This window comes from Ranitomeya variabilis, chromosome 4, assembly GCF_051348905.1.
Source record: "Ranitomeya variabilis isolate aRanVar5 chromosome 4, aRanVar5.hap1, whole genome shotgun sequence".
Classification (NCBI taxonomy): Eukaryota; Metazoa; Chordata; class Amphibia; order Anura; family Dendrobatidae; genus Ranitomeya; species Ranitomeya variabilis.
Window position 1 is genome coordinate 356,576,425 of NC_135235.1, and position 24,279 is coordinate 356,600,703.

Genomic DNA, 24,279 nt, shown 5'->3' on the forward strand with positions numbered 1-24,279 from the left:
CAAAGTGCTGCCTACTGTGTTGGCTTGTCAATGCAACCCTCTTCTCCCACTCTGGACACATTTTATAAGTGGTGTGACAAAACACACCGGGATCGCCTTTGCTGGGGTCAAAGGTCACGTGGTTTGTGCATTGAACTCTGAGGCGACAGCAGGTTTCCAAGTTGACTGACCTCAGGTCAGGTTTATTAAAGTGAAAGCAAATACAGAAAACAAAACAAAAATAAATCCTAGCCTGTCCGGCGCTAACTAAACAAATACGTTGCTATCTAACAACTGGGGGGGCTTCTCCCTCCCAGCTAACATTACACAGATCATGAGCACAGCTCTCACTCACATTTGTCTCACACAGACAGGCATTCTGTGTGCCCCAGGCTGACACCTGAAACCTCCAGCTGGTCAGCCTTTATTCCTGCACTTATTAACCCCTCGGTATCCTGAAGATACTGAGCGGCCTAATTCACATAGGACAAATACCTGGGCGAGATATACCTGCCCCCGACTACCAGACCGACATGACTTTTACATATCCTCCCCCCCCTGCTCAGACCACTCAGGTCGAGCAAGAATACTCTCGAAACAGTGTACTCGGGACAGGGCATCAGCGTTCCCCATCTGCACCCCGGGGCGGTGCTCCACCGTGAAAGAGTAAGCCTGCAGGGCAAGGAACCACCGGGTTACCCGACTATTACGGTCCTTGTGGAGATGCATCCACTTGAGAGGGGCATGGTCCGTGACCAGCCTAAACTTCCTACCTGCCAGGTAATATTTGAGGGAGTCAAGAGCCCATTTGATGGCTAAGCACTCTTTTTCAATCACGGCATACCTCTGCTCATGTACATTCAGTTTCCGACTGAGGTAGAGGACCGGGTGTTCGACTCCGTCCCTTACCTGGGAAAGTACAGCTCCGACACCAGTATCAGAAGCATCAGTTTGCACCACAAACTCGCTGCTGAAATCAGGAATCACTAGTACGGGCTGAGAGCACAAAGCCAGTTTCAGACTGTGGAAGGCCTCTTCAGCCGCTGAGGTCCATTTTACCATGACGGAATCCCTCCCTTTGGTAAGATCCGTCAAGGGGGTAGCCATGGCCGCAAAGTTGGGTATGAACCGGTGATAATAGCCGGCAATGCCCAGAAAAGCTTGAACTTGTTTCTTGTTCACTGGTTGCGGCCAGCCCTGAATTGCCTGTATTTTGTCGATCTGGGGTTTAACCACTCCTCTGCCAATCACGTAGCCCAAGTATCGGGCTTCTTCAAGGCCGATGTGACATTTCTTGGGGTTCGCCGTTAAGCCTGCGTCTCAGGTCATCAATCACCGCCTGTACCTTCCGGAGGTGAGCTTCCCAGTCCACGCTGTAAATTATGATGTCGTCTAGGTAGGCAGAAGCGTACTGCCTGTGGGGCCTCAAGACTCGATCCATCAATCTCTGGAATGTTGCTGGGGCTCCGTGAAGTCCAAACGGCATGTAGATATACTGGAACAGCCCTTCCGGTGTAGCAAATGCCGTCTTCTCTCTGGCCGCCTCGGCCAGAGGGATCTGCCAGTACCCCTTTGTTAGATCCAGGGTCGTAATGTATCGGGCTTTACCCAGCCGATCGATCAACTCATCGACCCGGGGCATAGGGTAGGCATCAAATTTAGAAACCGCATTCAGTTTCCTAAAGTCATTGCAAAACCGTATAGAGCCATCCGGCTTAGGTATCAACACGATTGGACTGGACCAGGCACTGTGCGACTCTTCAGTGACTTCTAAGTCCAACATTGCCTTCACCTCCCGGGAGACGGCTTCACGGCGTGCTTCTGGAATCCGGTACGGCTTCACATGAACTGTGACACCAGGCTCTGTGACAATCTCATGTTTCACTAGCCTAGTCTGGCCAGGTTTTTCCGAGAAAAACTGTTCTGTAACAAAAACTGCTTAACCTCAGATTTTTGTCGTTCAGAGAGAGTCTCGGCAATCTGCACCTCCGGTACGGTAGGTGAGCAAACCGGACGGGGCAGATCCGCTGTTAGGGCAGCACGGTCTTTCCAGGGTTTTATCAGATTCACATGATAAATCTGTTCTGGTTTTCTCTTACCAGGCTGGTGCACTTTATAGTTCACTTCTCCAACTCGTTCCATGACCTCAAAGGGGCCCTGCCATTTCGCCAGAAATTTACTATCCACCGTAGGGATTAGGATCAACACCCTATCCCCGGGTGCAAACGTACGGACCTTGGCGCCTCTATCATAACTTAGCCTCTGGGCTCCCTGGGCCTGTAACATATGTTCCCTAACAATGGGCATGACAGCAGCAATACGGTCCTGCATTTGCGTTACATGGTCTATCACCGTTTTAAAGGGAGTGACTTGACCTTCCCAGGTTTCTTTTGCGACGTCCAACAGTCCACGGGGACGACGGGCGTATAATAGCTCGAAAGGTGAGAACCCTGTGGAAGACTGGGGAACTTCCCTAATGGCAAACAGCAAATAGGGTAACAAGTAATCCCAGTTCTTCCCATCTTTGTCTATCGCCTTCCGGAGCATCTGTTTTAAGGTTTTATTGAACCGCTCAACCAACCCATCTGTTTGAGGGTGATAGACAGACGTACGCAACTGGTCTATTTGTAAGAGCCTGCAGAGCTCCTTCATCACCCTTGACATAAAGGGAGTCCCCTGGTCGGTGAGTATCTGTTTTGGAATTCCTACCCGACTAAACACTTGCACCAATTCTTTGGCGATCGTTTTGGTAGCAGTGTTACGCAAAGGGATGGCTTCCGGGTAGCGAGTGGCATAGTCCATGATGACGAGGATATGTTGGTGCCCACGTGCGAACCGGGGAAGGGGCCCAACCAAATCCATCCCAATTCTCTCAAAAGGGACCCCAATGATAGGGGGGGTACCAAAGGGCTACAGTACCGAGGTTTAGGTGCCGAGCTTTGGCACTCTGGACAGGACTCACAATAGTTACGCACATCATTGTGTATTCCAGGCCACACAAAACAATGCAATATTCTTTCTGTGGTTTTTTGTACCCCCAGATGTCCCCCCATTATATGTCCGTGGGCCAGGTCCAGTACCTTCCGCCGATAAGGTTTGGGTACCACTAACTGCTGCACAGTGTCTTCCCCTTTTTTTTCTACCTGGTAGAGTAAATCATTTTCAAGAACCATGTACGGGTATGCTAGCCTAGTGTCAGGTTCTACAGGTACGCTATCTATCATTTTTACATTTTTCCTAGCCTGAGTCAGGGTAGGATCTTTCATTTGTTCGCTGTGGAAGTCATCCAACTGGACTCCCAAATCTGGTAGGCAGGGTGCGGGATGGCTGTCTGCCTCCGCCTCTCGCTGAGTTTCCTCAGTTTCCCCCGCCATAACTGAGAAGGGGTACTGAAGGTTAGATTCACTAATCTCCCCAGCAGCATCTTCCTGTGGGGTCTCCTCCAGGAGCTCGGGACCTCCAGGTAGCATGGGAGAAGATTCACGGTCACAGCTACCGTGAAGGAGCAACTGATTCTCCCACAACTGCCAGAAAAGAGGAAAATCCCTGCCCAAGATTATATCCTGTAACAATGCGGGAACGAGTCCCACTTTGTGTTGCACAGACCCATAAGGAGTGGAGATACATATAACCGCTGTAGGATATGAGCAGGTGTCACCATGCACACACGTTACAGAAAACTTGTCAGACGGACTAGTTGGACGTGCTATCAGACTGGCTTTCACTAGAGTCACCACACTTCCAGAGTCTAGTAATGACAACATTTTTCCCATCTACAGACAATTCACACAGATGTTTTACTGTATCATTTTGACCCGCATTCACACTTACTAGCCGTGTAACCAAAGACATGCGTTTCTTAGAGTCCGTAACGTCGCACTGCATGGGTTCAGTGGTAACAGGACAGTTCGCAGAAACATGGCCCTTCTCATGGCAACGGAAACACCTAGCAAGCCCCCTATTGAAACCAGAGTCCGACACCCTTGATCTCGGGGTGCGAGCAGTCCCGTGTTCCTCCCCCACAGTTTTTGGCAATTTTCCTTCCCCCGCAGTCCCTGGAACAGTCTTACCGGTTCCACGAGGAGGAGGTACAGTTCGGGTAGTAGCGGTATCATCAGGAAGTCCTTCCGCCACGGAATAACGCTCCACCAAGTCCACCAGTTGATCCGCTGTCGCGGGATTTCCTTGGCTCACCCACTTTTTCAGCGCCGGTGGTAGTACTCTCAGGTACTTGTCCAGAACGACCCGCTGGATTATCTCCGGAGTTGTCAGTACCTCGGGTTGCAGCCATTTCTTTATCAAGTAGATCAGGTCGAACATCTGCGATCGCGGCGGTTTATCTTGCTGATAGGTCCACTGATGTACCCTCTGCACGGACAGCCGTCGTCACACCCAGCCGGGCCAGGACCTCAGCTTTCAGCCTCTCAAAGTCCTGAGCGACTTCCGGGTCCAAGTCATGGTAAGCTTTTTGGGCCTCACCGGAGAGAAACGGAGCAATTAGATCGGCCCATCGTTCCTTCGGCCACTTCTCTCTCAACGCTGTCCGCTCAAACGTTGTCAGGTACGCCTCGACGTCATCTTCTGCGGTCAGCTTTTGCCAGTATCGACTCACATGGATCCTCCTGGACTCTGCTTCCGGGTCAACCTCAGGCATGCTCACCAAGCGTTGCGCCACCTGTTGGAGAAGCTGGCGGTCTGCAGCCGTCATGTCCAGTAACTCCTTCAGCTGTGCGGCCATCAAGCGATTAGCTTCCTGCTGTGCTGCAGTGGCCTGCTGCTGTATGGCAGTGGACTGTACTAGGGCTTTCACCACGTCTTCCATACTGTCGCCTGTGCCACGCGTCGCCCGCGTTCTCCACCACAATGTGACAAAACACTCCGGGATCGCCTTTGCTGGGGTCAAAGGTCACGTGGTTTGTGCATTGAACTCTGAGGCGACAGAAGGTTTCCAAGTTGACTGACCTCAGGTCAGGTTTATTAAAGTGAAAGCAAATACAGAAAACAAAACAAAAATAAATCCTAGCCTGTCCGGCGCTAACTAAACAAATACGTTGCTATCTAACAACTGGGGGGGCTTCTCCCTCCCAGCTAACATTACACAGATCATGAGCACAGCTCTCACTCACATTTGTCTCACACAGACAGGCATTCTGTGTGCCCCAGGCTGACACCTGAAACCTCCAGCTGGTCAGCCTTTATTCCTGCACTTATTAACCCCTCGGTATCCTGAAGATACTGAGCGGCCTAATTCACATAGGACAAATACCTGGGCGAGATATACCTGCCCCCGACTACCAGACCGACATGACTCTTACAGTGGTCACATACTTATAACTCATGAAAGAATAATGTTACGTTAAAACCAAGCACACCATTGTTTTTCTTGTGAAATTCTCAATAAGTTTGACGTCACATGACCCTCAACAGGGCAGACAAAGTACGCCTGCGCCGGAGCCGCAGCGTGAAGACAAGAAGAGGACTTCATCCTATGAAGATGGGAAGCCCCGGATCGGACCGCGACACCCATCAGACAGGACCGCCCCAACCAGGTGAATATAACCAGCCTCTTTTTCTCATCTTTCAGGATACATCGGAGGTTTATCTACAGCATTACAGAACACTGTAGATAAGCCCCTGATGCTGGTGGGCTTAGCTCATCTTCGATTTTGGGGGTGACAGGTTCCCTTTAATCCTTATGTGCCTTATAAATTACTCTTCTCTTCACCTTTACTGCTATTCCATGTTCATTTTAGTCCTTATCTTATTTGTTCCCACCTCCAGGTTAAATTCCTGTTTTTCCCCCCCTTTTCTTTTCCTTGTCTTATTGTTTTTTTACTGCATTTTTTACTCATTCTTTTTCTCTATGGCTTATTTCCATGTATTGATATAGAACCATTATGAATTTGCATTGTTATTGATACCCCTGAGGCGCTTATAAACTTTTTCATACGCAGTATGTATTATTTATGTATTATTTTTAATGTTTTTTATTCTACAATTTTTTCACAATCTGCATGTATGGTGGGTGTGTGCTGGTGGGTGCGTGCTGGTGGGTATTTTGTAGGCTGTGAGCAAGGTCTGAGTACAGAAACATTGGCCAAAAATCTTGTACAGACATGTTGCTGCACCCTTAACCCCTTCATGACCCAGCCTATTTTGACCTTAATGACCTGGCCATTTTTTGCAATTCTGACCAGTGTCCCTTAATGAGGTAATAACTCAGCAACGCTTGAACGGATCCTAGCGATTCGGAGATTGTTTTTTCGTGACATATTGGGCTTCATGTTAGTGGTAAATTTAGGTCGATAATTTCTGCGTTTATTTGTGAAAAAAACATTAAGGGTACGTTCACACAGGACTTTTTTGCTGCTTTTTTTATGCTAATTTTCAGCTGCTTTTGCACACACGTTGGTTTTTTGTTTGATCAGTATTTTCTGCTTTGCTGCCTTTTTTGGACATAGGGCATGTCACTTTTCAGCGTTTTTGCTGCGTTTTTTCACCCATTGACTTGAATGGGTGATGAAAAAAACGCTGCAAAAACGCTGAAAAAACGCATGTAGCATTATTTGCTGCGTTTTTTGTGCAGAAAATCATGGCCAGCAGGAAGTGATCTCACAGCCAAGAGCTTAGGGGTGTGGTTAGTGAGGTGTGAAGAGCCATTGTGAGGTGTCCTAGAAGCTGAAAATTAGCATAAAAAAAGCAGCAAAAATCTGCAGCAAAAATCTGCAGCAAAAAAGTCCTGTGTGAACGTACCCAAAAAACGCACCAAAAACGCACCAAATTAGCTTAAAAAAAAAGCAGCAAAAAAAAGCAGCAAAAAAAGTCCTGTGTGAACGTACCCTAATTTGGCGAAAATTTAGAAAATTTTGTAATTTTCACATTTTGAATTTTTATTGTTAAACCAGAGAGTTGTGTGACACAAAATAGTTAATAAATAACATTTCCCACATGTCTACTTTACATCAGCACAATTTTGGAAACAAAATTTTTTTTGCTAGGATGTTATAAGGGTTAAAATTTGACCAGTGATTTCTCATTTTTACAACAAAATTTACAAAACCATTTTTTTTAGGGACCACCTCACATTTGAAGTCAGTTTGAGGGTTCTATATGGCTGAAAATACCCAAAAGTGACACCATTCTAAAAACTGCACGCCTCAAGGTGCTCAAAACCACATTCAAGAAGTTTATTAATCCTTCAGGTGCTTCACAGCAGCAGAAGCAACACGGAAGGAAAAAATGAACATTTAACTTTTTAGTCACAAAAATGATCTTTTAGCAACAATTTATTTTCCCAAGGGTACAAGGAGAAACTGGACCACAAACGTTGTTGTCCAATTTGTCCTGAGTACGCTGATACCTCACATGTGGGGGTAAACCACTGTTTGGGCACATGGTAAGGCTCGGAAGGGAAGGAGCACCATTTGACTTTTTGAATAAAAAATTTGTTCCATCGTTAGCGGACACCATGTCGCGTTTTGAGAGCCCGTGTGCCTAAACATTGGAGCTCCCCCCACAAGTGACCCCAATTCGGAAACTAGACCCCCAAAGGAACTTATCTAGATGTGTGGTGAGCACTTTGAACCCCCAAGTGCTTCACAGAAGTTTATAACGCAGAGCCGTGAAAATAAAAAACAATTTTTCTTTCCTCAAAAATAATTTTTTAGCCCGCAATTTTTTATTTTCCCAAGGGTTACAGGAGAAATTGGACCCCAAAAGTTGTTGTCCAGTTTCTCCTGAGTACGCTGGTACCCCATATGTGGGGGTAAACCACTGTTTGGGCACACGTCGGGACTCTGAAGGGAGAGAGCACCATTTGACTTTTTCAACGCAAGATTGGCTGGAATTAATGGTGGCGCCATGTCGCGTTTGGAGACCCCTTGATGTGCCGAAACAGTGGAAACCCCTCAATTATAAGGCTACTTTCACACTGGCATTAACTGCAATACGTCGCAATGCTTCGTTTTGCCGAAAAAACGCATCGTGCAAAAGTGCTTGCAGGATGCGTTTTTTCTGCATTGACTAACATACGCGACGCATTTGCGACGCATTGACACGTCGCAACCGTCGTGCGACGGTTGCGCCGTGTTGTGGCGGACCGTCGGGAGCAAACAAACGTTACATGTAACGTTTTTTGATCCCGACGGTCCGCTTTTACCTCACAATGGGGCAGCGGATGCGCTGGAAAAATGCATCCGCTGCCCCCGTTGTGCGGCGGAGACAACGCTAGCGTCGGTAACCTCGGCCCGACGAAGTGCGACGGGCCGGGCCCGACGCTAGTGTGAAAGTAGCCTAACTCAAACCCCAACACACCCCTATCCCTAATCCCAACCCTAACCACAACCCTAACCCCAACACACCCCTAACCCTAGTTTTAACCCTAATTCCAACCCTAAGGCTATGTGCCCACGTTGCGAATTTGTGTGCGGATTGTTCGCACCGTTTTTGAAAAATCTGCAGGTAAAACGCACTGCACTTTACCTGCGGATTTACCGTGGATTTCCAGTGTTTTTTGTGTGGATTTCACCTGCAGATTCCTACTATGGAGCAGGTGTAAAACGCTGCGGAATCTGCACAAAGAATTGACATGCTGCGGAAAATACAACGCAGCGTTGCCGCGCTGTGTTTTCCGCACCATGGGCACAGCGGATTTGGTTTTCCATAGGTTTACGTGGTACTGTAAACGTGATGGAAAACTGCTACGAATCCGCAGCGACCAATCCGCAGCGGATCCGCAGCCAAACCCACACCGTGTGCACATAGCCTAATTCTAGCCCCAAGTGCAACCCTAGCCCCAAGTGCAACCCTAGCCCCAAGTGCAACCCTAGCCCCAAGTGCAACCCTAGCCCCAAGTGCAACCCTAGCCCTAATGGAAAAACAAAAATAAATATAATTTCTGTATTTTATTATTGTCCCTACCTATGGGGGTGATTAAAGGGGGGGGGGGGGGGGGGGTTTATTTACTATTTTTATTTTTATTTTGATCGCTGTGATAGAACCTATCACAGCGATCAAAATGTACCTGGAAAGAATCTGCCGGCCGATTCGCACCGCACTGCGCATGCGCCCGCCATTTTGGAAGATGGCGGCGCCCATGGATTAGACCGAGGACACCGGGAGGGACATCAGAGCTCGGTAAGTATGGGGGGGGGTGCGATCGGAGCACCGGGGGGGGGAATCAGAGCATGGGGGGGGAGCAGACAGGAGGACGGGGGAGCGGACAGGAGGGGAGCATGGGACATGACAGGACGGAGAGGAGATCGGTGGCGGTTGGCAGATCGGGGTCTCCAGCCATGGCAGATGCTATTGCAGCATCGGCCATGGCTGGATTGTAATTCACCAATTTTCATTGGTGAAATATTACAGATTGGGTGTTGAAAGTGAAACAGCCAATCAGAGCAATCAGAGCGATCGTAGCCACAGGGGGGACAAAGCCACCCCCCCCCCGGGCTGTAGTACCATTCCCCCTGTCACTGTAGGTCGGGTGAAATTGGAGTTAACCCTTTCACCCGGCCAGCAGGGACGCAATCTTTCTATGACACAGCATATGCGTCACAGGTCGGATTGGCACAGACTTTCATGACGCATACGCTGTGTCACAGGTCGGGAAAGGGTTAAAATGTGTTTCATGCAGCGTTTCATGCACCCCAGACAAATCAGCTTTCCCAAGCTCCGGGGGCTGTATATAAATACAATGAACAAAGCTGCAGGGTACTACCTGCCTGCCTACAAATAAAGTCATCAAGTCAGTGGGAGTACATACATGTAGCTCAACATAGTAGTTACATACATTGTTTGGTAGCCGTTGCAATTCCTCTCCCTTTCAAGTGAATAGAAGATAAACTGCAGCAGCTGCTAATTGTACAGAATTTTTGTGACCTGCAGCATACTGTATATACTCGAGTATAAGCCGGCCCGAGTATAAGCCGACCCCCCTAATTTTGCCACAAAACTGGGAAAACTTATTGACTCGAGTATAAGCCTAGGGTAGGAAATGCAGCAGCTACCGGTGAATTTCAAAAATAAAAATAGATGCTCCATACCGTTCATTATTACCCCATAAGATGCTCCATATAAAGCTGTGCCACATATAATGCTCCATACATTTCATTATTGCCCCATAGATGCTCCATATAAAACTGTGCCACATATAATGCTCCATACTGTTCATTATTGCCCCATAAGATGATCCATATAAAGCTGTGCCATATAGAATGCTCTGCACCGTTCATTATGGCCCCATAGATGCTCCATATAAAGCTATGCAATATATAATGCTGCTGCAATAAAAAAAAAAAAAATGACATACTCACCTCTTGCTGCCCGCAGCTCCTCAGCTTCCCGTCTCGGCGTCTCTCCGCACTGACTGTTCAGGCAGAGGGCGGCGCGCTGATTAGTACGTCATCGCGCCCTCTGACCTGAACAGTCAGAGCAAGAGGACGGGAAGATGGAGCGGCGCCCGGCGGGTGGAACGTGGACAGGTAAATATGTAATACTCACCTGCTCCCGGCGTCCCTGGCTCCTTATCCCGGACAGATGGTCTCCGGGTACTGCAGCCTCTTCCTCTGTCAGAGGTCACCGTTACCGCTCATTAGAGGAATGAATATGCAGCTCCACCCCTATGGGAGTGGAGTCCATATTCATAACTTTAATGAGCGGTCCCACGTGACCGCTGAACAGGGGAAGAGCTGTGGCACCTGAAGACCATGGGACAGGCAGGGGGAGCGCCAGGAGCCCCGGAAGCAGGTGAGTATATGACAGACCTCTCCCCCTCACCCGCCGACCGTGACTCGAGTATAAGCCGAGAGGGGCACTTTCAGCCCAAAAATTTGGGCTGAAAATCTCGGTTTATACTCGAGTATATACGGTACATCACTTATGTTCGGCCTTTTCTGGAGTAGATTTCAACTCACCAGTGGAGGTACCGGATGTGGGACTTCCACTGATCTCATTACCTTAGATAACTACTTTAATCCCCAGAGCTTTTTTCATTTAGTTTTTCGCTCCCTTCCAGAGCCATACCTTTTTTTTTCAATCAATATGGCCATGTGAGGGCATATTTTTTGCGGGATAAGTTTTACTTTTTAACGATTGTTGTGAAAAAAAAAAAATATATATATATATATATATATATATATATATATATATATATATATATATATATATATATATATATATATATATATATATATACACATACATACATATACATACATACATATATATATATATACACATATACATATATATACACATATATATATATACATATATATATATATATATTTTATGTCTCTATATGGGTCTATGGTTAAGGTACCGTCACATTAAGCGACGCTGCAGCGATATCGACAACGATGCCGATCGCTGCAGCGTGGCTGTTTCGTCGTTGTGTGGTCGCTGGAGAGCTGTCACACAGACAGCTCTCCAGCGACCAACGATGCCGAAGTCCCCGGGTAACCAGGGTAAACATCGGGTTACTAAGCGCAGGGCCGCGCTTAGTAACCCGATGTTTACCCTGGTTGCCAGTGTAAATGTAAAAAAAAAAAAAAAACACTACATACTTACATTCTGGTGTCTGTCGGGTCCCCCGGCGTCGGCTACCCTGCACTGTTTAAGTGACGTCACCGCTGTGCTCTGCTTTACAGCCGGCCGGCGCTGACAGTACAGGGAAGCGGACGCTGGGGGACCCGACAGACACCGGAATGTAAGTATGTAGTGTTTGTTTTTTTACATTTACACTGGTAACCAGGGAAAACATCGGGTTTCTAAGCGCGGCCCTGCGCTTAGTAACTCGATGTTTACCCTGGTTACCAGTGAAAACATCGCTGAATCCGCGTCACACACACCGATTCAGCGACGGAATAAGGTGCTGGCCTTCTAGCTCCGAGCAACGATGTCACAGCAGGATCCTGATCGCTGCTGCGTGTCAAACACAACGATATCGCTATCCAGGACGCTGCAACGTCACGGATCGCTATCGTTATCGTTGTTAAGTTGTTCAGTGTGAAGGTACCTTTATATGTGTGACTAGTAATAACGTAACATCTGTCCTGAAGGCAAGTCGCACCTAGGTGTTAATAGGTGCTTCCTTGGTATTAGTAGACATTGTGTCTCCCTATCTCACCAGGAGGTCTAGCTAAGGCCAAGAACAAAGGAACACTTGACACCTCTGAGGTCTTGGAGGGGAGATGCTAAATTGCGGCCTGAGGTAATATATCCCTGAGAACCTCTCCACAAGAGAGAATAATATATTCATTAGTAGAGCGGCCGTGCCCAATCAAAAAGGCAGCAGTTATGATATTGGCCTGATGGGCCGGTCTAGAAACCTGACCTCAGACCAAAGTTATAAATTTAGGCTGCAGACAGAATTGTGTTCACATGATGGGGGCAGCCTGAGAAGCTGATGTGATCCAATCTACATTCATCCTACCCCAGGGAGCAGAAAGCTAACTACCAGTTAAAGCCCCGTCTCACATAGCGAGGTCGCTAGCGAGATCGCTGCTGAGTCACAAGTTTTGTGACGCAACAGCGACCTCAGTAGCGATCTCGCTATGTTTGACACGTACCAGCGACCAGGCCCCTGCTGTGAGATCGCTGGTCGTGTCGGAATGGCCTGGACCTTTTTTTTGGTCGTTGAGGTCCCGCTGACATCGCTGAATCGGTGTGTGAGACACGGATTCAGCGATGTCTTCGCTGGTAACCAGGGTAAACATCGGGTTACTAAGCGCAGGGCCGCGCTTAGTAACCCGATGTTTACCCTGGTTACCATCGTAAATGTAAAAAAAAAAAAAAAAAAAAACAGTACATACTCACCTTTCGGTGTCCATCAGGTCCCTTGCCGTCTGCTTCCCGCACTGACTGACTGCCGGCCGTACAGTGAGAGCAGAGCGCAGCGGTGACGTCAGTGCTGTGCTGTGCTTAGTAACTCGATGTTTACCCTGGTTACCAGCGAACCTCGGCATCATTGGTCGCTGGAGAGCTGTCTGTGTGACAGCTCCCCAGCGACCACACAACGACTTACCAACGATCACGGCCAGGTCGTATCGCTGGTCGTGATCGTTGGTAAATCGTTTTGTGAGACGGTACCTTTAGATGATTTTCTGTAAGTTTTCTCCTGTTTATTTTGATACTGTTTTGCATAAGTTGTGTGTCTTTATTATCATATTTTTATACCTTTTCTTATTGTAATCACTGACCCTTTTGTTATTAAAGTATAAACTTTAACAAGTTGAACCTTGAATGTTCTAAAAGAATCCATAGCCTTAAGGTGTGTGAGCCTTATGAGTGATAAGACATATTTTTATTAGTATTATTTCTGGGACTCATCGCCCATGTATTCCATGAGTGGTGGCAGCATGTATGAGCGGGTGTGTGGCCTGGGTCGGTGTGTGATTTATGCTCCCATTACAGCATAGGACAGAGGTTGAATGCTGGACTGAGTGGGGAGATAGATTAACCCTTGCAGGCACAACCCCAAGTCACGTGTGCGAGCAGGCACGTGACGAATAAGTGACACCACGGAGTAGGGATCCGTGACAATTGGTGGTGAGCGGTGGGATAGAATCATTTCTATTAGAGCATTAGTGCATGGTTTAAGCAATTATTCCCTGTACTAAAGAATTGGTATCCTTGCGAGGAGTGCACCAGTTCTTCAAGGTTCAACTCAGTGCTTACTTAGACATACTTGCAAACAGTTTCCCCTCCCCGTTTTTCTTTTCTATCTTATTTGGCAAAGGCTGTTCATCGATATGGCAGCAAGAAGCAGAGCAAAGAGGCTCTGACCGACCTCTGTGAGCAGAGAGGACTAGAGACAGCCGACAGATCCAAGGAGCTGCTGATACGCGCCTTGGTCGAGCAGGACATAGAGCAAAGTGCTGGAACATGTGGGCAAGGAGAGAGCCCACCTCAGAGTGACCCATCAATGCCAGCTCTTGCACTGGAGATGCCTGATGGAAGTGTCAGCAATGCTAGTGCTGAGGAGCCTATGGACTGTACTTTGCAAATGGACTTACAACGGCTGGGAACAAGTGATCCCAATCTGCGCGTGCAGCTGATTCTACAGCACCGACAGGCTGAGAGAGAGGCTGCAGAACGCCAGGCTGCTGCTGCAGAAAGCCGTGACCGGGCTGAGAGAGAGGCTGCAGGACGCCGGGAGGACAGAGCGTTCCAGCTTCAGATGGCTCAAATAGAGCGGGGTATCAGTCCTCAGATAACCCCCTCCCAGGACATAAATCTAAGGAAACCACATCTAGAAAACTTCCCTGTGATGGAGAAGGATACGGACTTAGAAACTTTACTGCGGGGATTTGAAAAAACCTGCAGGCAGTACCATCTACCCCGTGAGCAGTGGGCACAGTATCTAACCCCAGGGTTGCGAGGCAAAGCCCTGGAAGTTTTTGCTGGCCTCCCACCAGAGCTAGATGCGAACTATGAGGCCATAAAAGAGGCCCTGATCAGGAAATACAACCTGACAACAGAAGTGTATCGGAGAAAGTTCCGGAACCTACAAAGTGGATCCACTGACAGCTATGCGGATGTTGTGAGCACCTTGAGGACCACGTTCCACCAATGGATTAAGGGACTTTCTGTTAACAGTTTTGAGGACTTAATGGATCTTATGGTCAAGGATCAGTTTCTTCACATGTGCCCCACGGATGTACGACAATTTTTGTGTGATCGGGAGCCACAAACTGTGGATCAGGCTGCAAGGATTGCGGACTGCTATGTGGCCAACAGGATGCCTGAGGTGCGGAAGCCATCGGGATTCAGCTGGAGGGGAGGTAAGCCAAACGGGGACCCTTCTCCCTCTGCCGGCCGATCACCAGTGCTGTCCAAGCCCACCTTCTATGGGGCCCTGGGGAATAGACATTTTCTAGGCGATGCACGCCGGTGCTTCTCCTGCAACAAAGTGGGACATGTTAGCGCTGTCTGCCCTGATAGGGAGAAACGTCCAACTACCACCACAAAGCCGTCTGTGCCCCCACCGTCTGTCCTCTTTGTAGCCGGCTCTGATGCGAGGGCAAATGAGAACTGTCAATCTGTCACTGTTGGTCTCAGAGACACTGGGGCAGAGGTGACCCTGGTGCGTCCAGCCATGATAACCCCTGCCGATATCATACCAGGAAAGGGGTCAGCCCTGCCGTGCCCATGGCCCGTGTGTACCTGGACTGGGGAGCAGGGAAGGGACTGAGAGAAGTGGGAGTATCAGAGGCTATTCCCACCAATGTGTTGCTAGGCACGGACCTGGGGAGGATGGTGTCCCACTATGTTCCTCCCTTGCAAGTAAATGATGCAGAGAAGGTGGAAGAAGGAGACCCACCTGAGATCCCGTGCGAGGAGAGAAAATGTCCCAATGCACAGGACTGTAATCATGTGGCAGCTGTGACCCGGAGTCGGGCTGCGGCTCAGACTCTGGCCCAGAGATTAGAGGATGAGTCTCAGACAGAACTGCCAGGACAGGAGGCCCATACTGTGGTCCCGGAGCCTCCATACATAGCAGACCCACCAAGGTCCCTGATAACAGACAATGAAAACTCAGCTTCAGACAAGGGCCTGGCAGTCACACTAGGCCAGGGCCTGCAGGCTGACCGTCAGAGCTTCCAGGAGGCCCTGCAGACCGATGTCAGTCTGGGGGAGCTCAGATGTCTTGCAGACCAATCCCCTGCTGCTTCTGGCAAAGAGAGAGTATACTGGGACCAGGGCAGACTGTATACAGAGACTACAGAATCTTGGGACTATGAACGGCGGCAGATCGTCCCTTATCCATTTAGGGAACAATTATTGAGAATTGCCCATGAAATTCCTTTGGCCAGACACCTTGGAATACAAAAGACTAAAGCTCGCCTGTCACAACTTCTATTGGCCCAAGATGGGGACAGATATTGCCAATTACTGCCGATTGTGCGTAGTTTGTCAGAGAGTTGGAAAGTCTGGGAATATACAGAAAGCTGCATTGATACCACTGCCTGTGATCGATAAACCTTTCCAGCGAGTGGCTGTGGATATCATAGGGCCACTTGCAATCCCTAGCAGCTCTGGCAATAAGTACACAGTGGTGGACTATGCTACACGATACCCAGAAGCTGTGGCACGGTCCTCCATCCGAGCAGACAAAGTGGCGGATGCTTTACTGACTGTGTTCTCTCGTGTGGGTTTCCCCAGGGAAATGTTGACCGATCAGGGAACCCAGTTCATGTCTGATCTGATGGAAAGCCTCTGCGAAAGAATACAAGTACAGCATGTTGTGGCCAGCGCCTATCATCCCCAAACCAACGGACTCTGCGAGCGTTTCAATGGAACATTAAAGCAAATGCTCAAAATGCTGGTGGAGACTGAAGGGAGAGACTGGGAGCGGTACCTCCCCCATCTGTTGTTTGCCTACAGAAAGGTACCCCAGGCGTCTACTGGATTCTCCCCCTTTGAACTGGTTTATGGGAGGAGGGTCAGGGGGCCACTTGATTTGATTAAGGACTGTTGGGAGGACAACCCCAGAACTACTGGAGTCTCAGTGGTCGAATATGTACTGCGGCTCAGAGAATGCAGAAACTGAGCAACCTGGCCCATGAGAACGTGACCCAGGCCCAAATTAACCAGAAGGTCTGGTACGACCGTAATGCCAGACTGAGGGCCTACGAGGAGGGGCAGAAGGTTTGGGTGTTGGTCCCTATGTTACAGAATAAATTGCAGGCCGCATGGGAGGGACCATATACTGTACATAAGCGGCTGAATGATGTTAATTATGTGGTGACACTAGATGAGCATGCAAAGAGTCAGAAAGTGTTTCATGTAAATATGTTGAAGGCACATCATGCCAGGGAGGCCTGTGTCTTACCTGTCTGTAGCCTGCCTGAAGAGGGGGAGGCTGATCTGTTACTGGATGTGGGGGCCGAGACTCAGTACATGGAGTCCCTGGAGGCAGCAGAGTTTAACCCTGAGCTATCCCACAGTCAGAGGTCTGTGCTGATGGGGGCGCTCAGCGAGTTCACCGAAGTCGTCACAGGGGAGCCTGGGAGGACACCCTTAGCAGTTCACCATGTGGACACTGGTACTAATCCCCCAGTAAGGCAGTCTGCATACCGTGTGTCAGCAGAGGTGAAGGCACACGTGAGGGAACAGGTAGAGGAGATGCTGAAACTCAAGGTGATAAAAAATACCAGAGTGCCTGGGCCTCGCCTGTGGTTCTTGTCCCAAAAAAGGACCGTACTACCCGGTTCTGTGTAGACTACAGGAAATTAAATGTACTGACTAAATGTGAGGTCTACCCCATGCCGAGGATAGATGACCTGTTAGAGCAGCTAGCTAAAGCATCGTACCTTACCATCATGGACCTGAGTAGGGGATACTGGCAGATACCCCTGACCAGAGAAACTCAGGAGAGGTCTGCCTTTATAACGCCATTTGGGCTGTTTGAGTTTCTGGTGATGCCATTTGGTATGAAGAATGCCCCTGCGACCTTCCAGAGGTTGGTCAATCACTTACTGGAAGGATGTGATTGTTTTGCCGTCACTTATCTTGATGATATAGCCATCTTTAGTGATTCTTGGGAGGAACACCTAGTACATCTTTTGCAGGTGTTGCAAAAGCTTAAAACTGAAGGTCTAACTGTTAAGCCAGGGAAGTGTCCGGTAGCCATGCGGGAAGTACAATACCTGGGACACCGGGTGGGGGGAGGACTGCTAAAACCTGAGCCAGGGAAGGTAGAAGCCATTACAGCCTGGGCCACCCCACGAACCAAGAAGCAGGTACTGTCCTTCCTGGGTACGGCTGGCTACTATAGGAGGTTTGTACCAAACTACAGTGCTCTGTCCAAACCGTTAACTGATCTGACAGAAAGACTTCCTAAAATTGTCTCCTGGAGTCCTCAGTGTGAGGAATCATTTTCTGCCCTAAAGTCGGCATTGGTTAGTTCACCTGTCCTGCAGGCCCCAGATTTTACTCGCCGGTTTGTAGTGCAGACAGATGCCAGCACCTATGGGCTAGGTGCAGTTCTCAGCCAGGTGAACCAACAAGGAGAGGAACAACCAATTCTGTACCTAATCAGGAAACTCCTGCCCAGAGAAGTGGCTTATGCCACCATTGAAAAAGAATGTTTGGCAATTGTGTGGGCTCTGCAGAAGCTGCAACCATACCTCTATGGGCGCAACTTCACCGTGATCACAGATCATAACCCACTGAGTTGGCTCAACCGAGTAGTTGGGGACAATGGGAAATTGCTTAGATGGAGTGTGATATTTCAGCAATGATTTCACAATTCAGCACAAGAAGGGAGTTGATCATGGCAATGCCGATGGCCTTTCTCGCCAAGATGGGCCAGAACCAGATACATGCTCAGGAGCTGACCTGTATGTCAACCCCCATGCACGTTCATAAGGAGGGAGGTGTGGAGAAATCTGTGTATATAGTGTATAATATAATAATATATATATATATATATATATATATATATATATATATATATATATATATATATATATATATATATCTCTATCTCTAGGGTTATATGTGTATATTGGTATTAGCAGACATTGTGTGTCTCCCTATCTCACCAGGAGGTCTAGCTAAGGCCAAGAACAAAGGAACACTTGACACCTCTGAGGTCTTGGAGGGGAGATGCTAAATTGCGGCCTGAGGTAATATATCCCTGAGAACCTGTCCACAAGAGAGAATAATATATTCATTAGTAGAGCGGCCGTGTCCAATCAAACAGGCAGCAGTTATGATATTGGCCTGAGGGGCCGGTCTAGAAACCTGACCTCAGACCAAAGTTATAAATTTAGGCTGCAGACAGAGAATTGTATTCACATGATGGGGGCAGCCTGAGAAGCTGATGTGATCCAATCTACATTCATCCTACCCCAGGGAGCAAAAGCAACTACCAGTTAGATGATTTTCTGTAAGTTTTCTCCTGTTTATTTTGATACTGTTTTGAATAAGTCGTATGTCTTTTTATTATCATATTTTGATACCTTTTCTTATTGTAAGCACTGACCCTTTTGTTATTAAAGTATAAACTTTAACAAGTTGAACCTTGAATGTTCTAAAAGAATCCATATCCTTAAGGTGTGTGAGCCTTATGAGTGATAAGACATATTTTTATTAGTATTATTTCTGGGACTCATCGCCCATGTATTCCATGAGTGGTGGCAGCATGTATGAGCGGGTGTGTGGCCTGGGTCGGTGTGTGATTTATGCTCCCATTACAGCATAGGACAGAGGTTGAATGCTGGACTGAGTGGGGAGATAGATTAACCCTTGCAGGCACAACCCCAAGTCACGTGTGAGAGCAGGCACATGATGAATAAGTGACACCACGGAGTAGGGATCCGTGACAACGATACCATTGGTTTTACCATGTCGCAACAAAAAATGGGAAAAAAATTCCAAGTGCAGTGAAATTGCAAAAAACTGTAATCCCACACTGTTTTTTTGTTTGGCATTTTTGCTAGGTTCACTCAATGCCAAAACTGACCAGGTCATTACAAGTTCATAGACATTAAACATGTCTAGGTTCTTTATCTTACGTTGTTTAAAAAAAAAAATAAAAAATAATATGCCAAAGTTTGCTTAAATAAGAAAAAAAATAAAAAAGTGCAATTTTTCCAAAACCCGTAGCATCTTTTTTTTCACGATCTGGGGTTGAGTGAGGGTTTCTATTTTGTGTGCCGAGCTGATGTTTTTAACCACTTTTGTGCAGATACCTTCTTTTGATCGTCCGTTATTGCATTTTAATGTAATGTCGCGGCGACCAAAACAAAAAAATGTAGTTCTGGCGTTTTGATTTAGTTTTCTCGCTACTCAGTTCAGTGATCAGGTTAATCCTTTTTTTATTGATAGATCGGGCGATTCTGAACGTGGCGATACCAAATATGTGTAAGTTTCCTTTTTTTTGTTTTTGATTGGGGCGAAAGGGGTGCAATTTGAACTTATGTTTTTTTTTTATATATTTTTATATATTTTTAAACACTTAATTTTGGCATGCTTCAATAGCCTCCATCCAGGCTAGAAACATCCACGACTCGATCGCCTCTGCTACATAGAGGTGATGCACAGATCACCTCTATGTAGCTGAATTACAGCATTGCTAAGAGCACCGACCACAGGGTGGCACTCATAGTCAGTCATCAACAACCATAGAGGTCTTCAGGAGACCTCTGGTTATGATGGCAATGCACCGATGACCCCTGATCACGTGACGGGGATCTGCGGAGCGAGTATTTTTGGCCGCGTGGCCGGCAGCGCTAGGGAGTGGACGGATCGCAATTCCGCTCGCACCCATTGCAGGCACATATCAGCTGTTGAAAACAGCTGATATGTTGTGGCTTTGAGGTGGGCTCACCGCTGGAGCGCACCTCAAAGTGGGGGATACTGCCAGCTGACGTACTATCCCATCAGCTGGCAGAAAGGGGTTAAAAACAGAAAAATGTGTTTTTCTTTCAATAATTTAAGGCAAGTACACAACTGTATAATTAAAAAAAAAAAAGGTTTAGTACAAATAAGAAAATTGATGATTTACCTGGAACATACACAGATGGGTTTTCAGACATACCAGGCAAAGGTTGGTAATCATGTGGGCGGCGAATCTTTAATGACTGTCCTTGAAAAATAATTCCATCAAAAGCCATAGCCTGTGTTGTCTCATCAACAGAACGGAACTGAAAACAAATAGCGGGTGCAATATCTTCAGTAGGCTTGTTAAAAGGATGGCAAATTTATCAAATGATTACAAAATAAAGCAGTTAGCTACACTTAATTTTCACTAACCTCTAAAAAGGCAAAATTTTTATCCTGGTTTATCTGGACTGCAAGGACAGGATTTCCGGGAGCCTGCGTCAATCCACCAAGGCGCATCTGAGCATTGAAAAAATCCATCATTGCTTCCTGTGAAAAGAGAAAAAAAAAAAAAAAAAAAAAAAAAAAGGCTTGATGTACCTCTTACTAGTAAAAAAAAAGAGCATTTGTAAGATCTAGATTGTCCTACTTGCCTTTCATGATGGTAGCAAACTTATTTTGCTACGAAGGGATTTCAGCCCCACAATTTTCACTTTAAAAAGAAATGGAAACAACTCTTTGATCTTGTTTTTTTTCAAATGGAAAGGGTTTTATTCAAAGTTTGCTTAACAAAAAGTTTACAAAGACCAATTACTAATTTCTGTAAACACCAAACTAACCGCAGTATAATTTGGTCAAACTTTGAAACAGGCAATACATACAGTTTGCAGGGCCAGGGGGACTTCTTTCCTTTGTCTAAAACTGTTACCATTTCCAGAAGTAAAAAAAAGGAAACACCGAAATCCATACTTAAAAAAAAAAAAAAAAAAAAACTCTGTTCCTAGTAATAAATATTGGTTGCAAGTGGATTTGGATGAATTTATATTTTCAAACCTACCTGTGAAAGTTTATTCCAGATTAGAACATGCTTAGTGAATATTTTGCAGCACCATGTGTCACATAGGTGACAACACAAACAAGATAAAGCCTAAAAAGCCTGGATACCTTAAGATTTTAAAGACTGAATGCAAAAAAAGTAAATAAATATTACAAAGGGAAAAAAATCCCAAACTACTTCTGCATAACTGTGATGCAACGTAAATATTTCATTTAGGACAGGAAAACAAAAAAAGAACCATAGGAGAGAAAAAATAGAATTTTAACATGTTTAGAAAAAACCTTAGTACCTCAGTAATGCCAAAGGGAATATTTCCAACATAAAGACGACGGGCCTGTCTTGTCATCTGACTACCCACAACAGGCACTGGAGTTGGAGTAACAGCTAGACCATCAGGTGTCATTGTTGGAAGTAGCGCTGTAGCCGGAATTTGACCTGCAGCTGTTGAAACAAAATTCAAGAAAGGCAGCATGAATGTGAGGGATTAAATACTTCTATATTCAATATATGAATCCCTGAAGAATCAAGGAATTTTTCCATTTTTGTGCTGTTCTTTCCTCCCCTTGTACCAAAAGCCTTATTTATTCATTCGTTAATACAGCCATATTTATGGCTCTCTTTTTGTGGGATGAGTAGCAATTTTGAATGACACTGTGGTTTTATATTTATGCTGTGTGTGGTAAAAATGACCTGGCAATGAGTCTTTAAGCCCTTCACACCTCAAGCCTGTTTTCACCTTCCTGACCTGGCCAAATTTTACGATTCTGACCAGAGTCACTTTATGCGGTAACTCTGGAAAGCTTCAACAGATCCTAGTTAGTGATGAGCTAGTGTACTCATTGCTCGGGTTTTCACCCGAGCACGCAAGGGTGACCTCAGAGTATTTGTTAGTATTCATCACGGCAGCTGAATGATTTACAGCTACTAGCCAGCTTGATTACATTTGAGGATTCCCTAGCAACCAGGCAACCCCCACATGTACTCAGCCTGGCTAATAGCTGTAAATCATTCAGCTGAGGCGATGAAAGTCTCCGAACACTAAAATACTCGGAGGACACCCGAGCGTGCTGGGGAAAACTAATCCTAGTGATTCTGAGATTGCTTTTTCATGACTTATTGTACTTCATGATTGTGGTACAATTTGTTCGATATGACTTGAGGAAAAAAAAAGGAAATTTGGTAAAAAATATGAAAATGTTGTAATTTCAAACTTTTTATTTTTATGCCTTTAAACCAGAGTTATGCGACACAAAATAGTTAATAAATAACAAATCCCACATGTATTATTATTTATGTATTTATATAGCACCATTAATTCCATGGTGCTGTACATGAGAAAGGTGTTACATACAGGGTTATAGATATTTACAGTATACAAATTTACCATGACAGACTGGTACACAGGGGAGAGGACCCTGTCCTTGCGGACTTCAGCACAATTTTTGAAATTGTGTGTTAGTTAGAAGAGTTAAAGGGAAACGGTCACCTCCAAAATAGAAAGCTCACGGGCATCAGGGGCTTTTCTACGGCATTCTGTATTTCTCATCTTCCAGGATACATCGGGGGCTTATCTACGGCATTACAGAATGCTGTAGATAAGCCCCTGACAACGGTGGGCTTAGCTCACCTTCGATTTTGGGGGTGACAGGTTAAATTTAACCAGTGATTCTCATTTTTTTAACCCCTTCCCGACCTTTGACGCATATGCTGCGTCTTGAAAGTCGGTGCCAATCCGACCTGTGACGCAGCGTATGCGTCATGGAATGATCGCGTCCCTGCAGATCGGGTGAAAGGGTTAACTCCAATTTCACCCGATCTGCAGGGACAGGGGGAGTGGTGCTTCAGCCCATTGGGGGTGGCTTCACCCCCTCGTGGCTACGATCGCTCTGATTGGCTGTTGAAAGTGAAACTGCCAATCAGAGCGATTTGTAATATTTCACCTAAAAAACTGGTGAAATATTACAATCCAGCCATGGCCGATGCTGCAATATCATCGGCCATGGCTGGAAATACGGAAGTGACCCCCCCCCACCGATCGCCCCCCCAAGCCACCGATCTGTCCCGTAGTCCCCTCCGTCCTGTGCTCCGCTCCCCCGTCCTCCTGTCCGCTCCCCCCGTGCTCCGACGCCCCCCCCCCCCCCCCCCGTGCCCCGATCTCCCCCCCCCCCCTTATAGTTACCGAGGCTCCCGGTGTCGATCCGTCTTCTCCATGGGCGCCGCCATCTTCCAAAATGGCGGGCGCATGCGCAGTGCGCCCGCCGAATCTGCCGGCTGGCAGATTCATTACAAGTACATTTTGATCGCTGTGGTAGGTTCTATCACAGCGATCAAAATAAAAAAAATAATAAATAAACCCCCCCCTTTATCACCCCCATAGGTAGGGACAATAATAAAAGAAATTTTTTTTTTTTTTCTTCAACTAGGGTTAGGGTTAGAACTAGGGTTAGAACTAGGGGTAGGGTTAGGGTTACGGGTAGGGTTAGGGTTATGGCATGTGCACACAGTGCGGATTTGGCCGCGGATCCGCAGCGGATTGGCCGCGGATCCGCAGCGGATTGGCCGCGGATCCGCAGCGGATTGGCCGCGGATCCGCAGCGGATTGGCCGCTGCAAATTCGTAGCAGTTTTCCATCAGGTTTACAGTACCATGTACACCTATGGAAAAACCAAATCCGCTGTGCCCATGGTGCGGAAAATTCCGTGCAGAAACGCTGCATTGTATTTTCCGCTGCATGTTCCTCAATAGGAATCCGCAGGTGAAATCCGCACAAAAAAATACTGGAAATCTGCTGTAAATCCGCAGGTAAAACGCAGTGCCTTTTACCTGCAGATTTTTCAAAAATCGTGCGGAAAAATCTCACGAATCCGCAACGTGGGCACATAGCCTTAGGGTTAGGGTTGGAATTAGAGTTA

The 24,279-nt window shown here is 46.9% G+C and overlaps 1 protein-coding gene across 2 annotated transcripts in view; it reads right to left on the bottom strand.

Moving 5' to 3' along the window:
- U2AF2 (U2 small nuclear RNA auxiliary factor 2) overlaps positions 1-24,279 on the bottom strand; it is a 253,231-nt gene that overhangs the window by 106,553 nt on the left and 122,399 nt on the right. Inside the window, exons 4-6 of one of the 2 annotated variants that reach the window (XM_077250701.1) lie at positions 21,657-21,808; positions 20,743-20,859; positions 20,495-20,633 (exon numbers count right to left, since the gene is read on the bottom strand). In XM_077250701.1, the coding sequence (XP_077106816.1) occupies positions 20,495-20,633; positions 20,743-20,859; positions 21,657-21,808 (408 nt within the window). The remainder of the gene's footprint in view (positions 1-20,494; positions 20,634-20,742; positions 20,860-21,656; positions 21,809-24,279) is intronic. The other variant, XM_077250702.1, reaches the window with a different exon arrangement.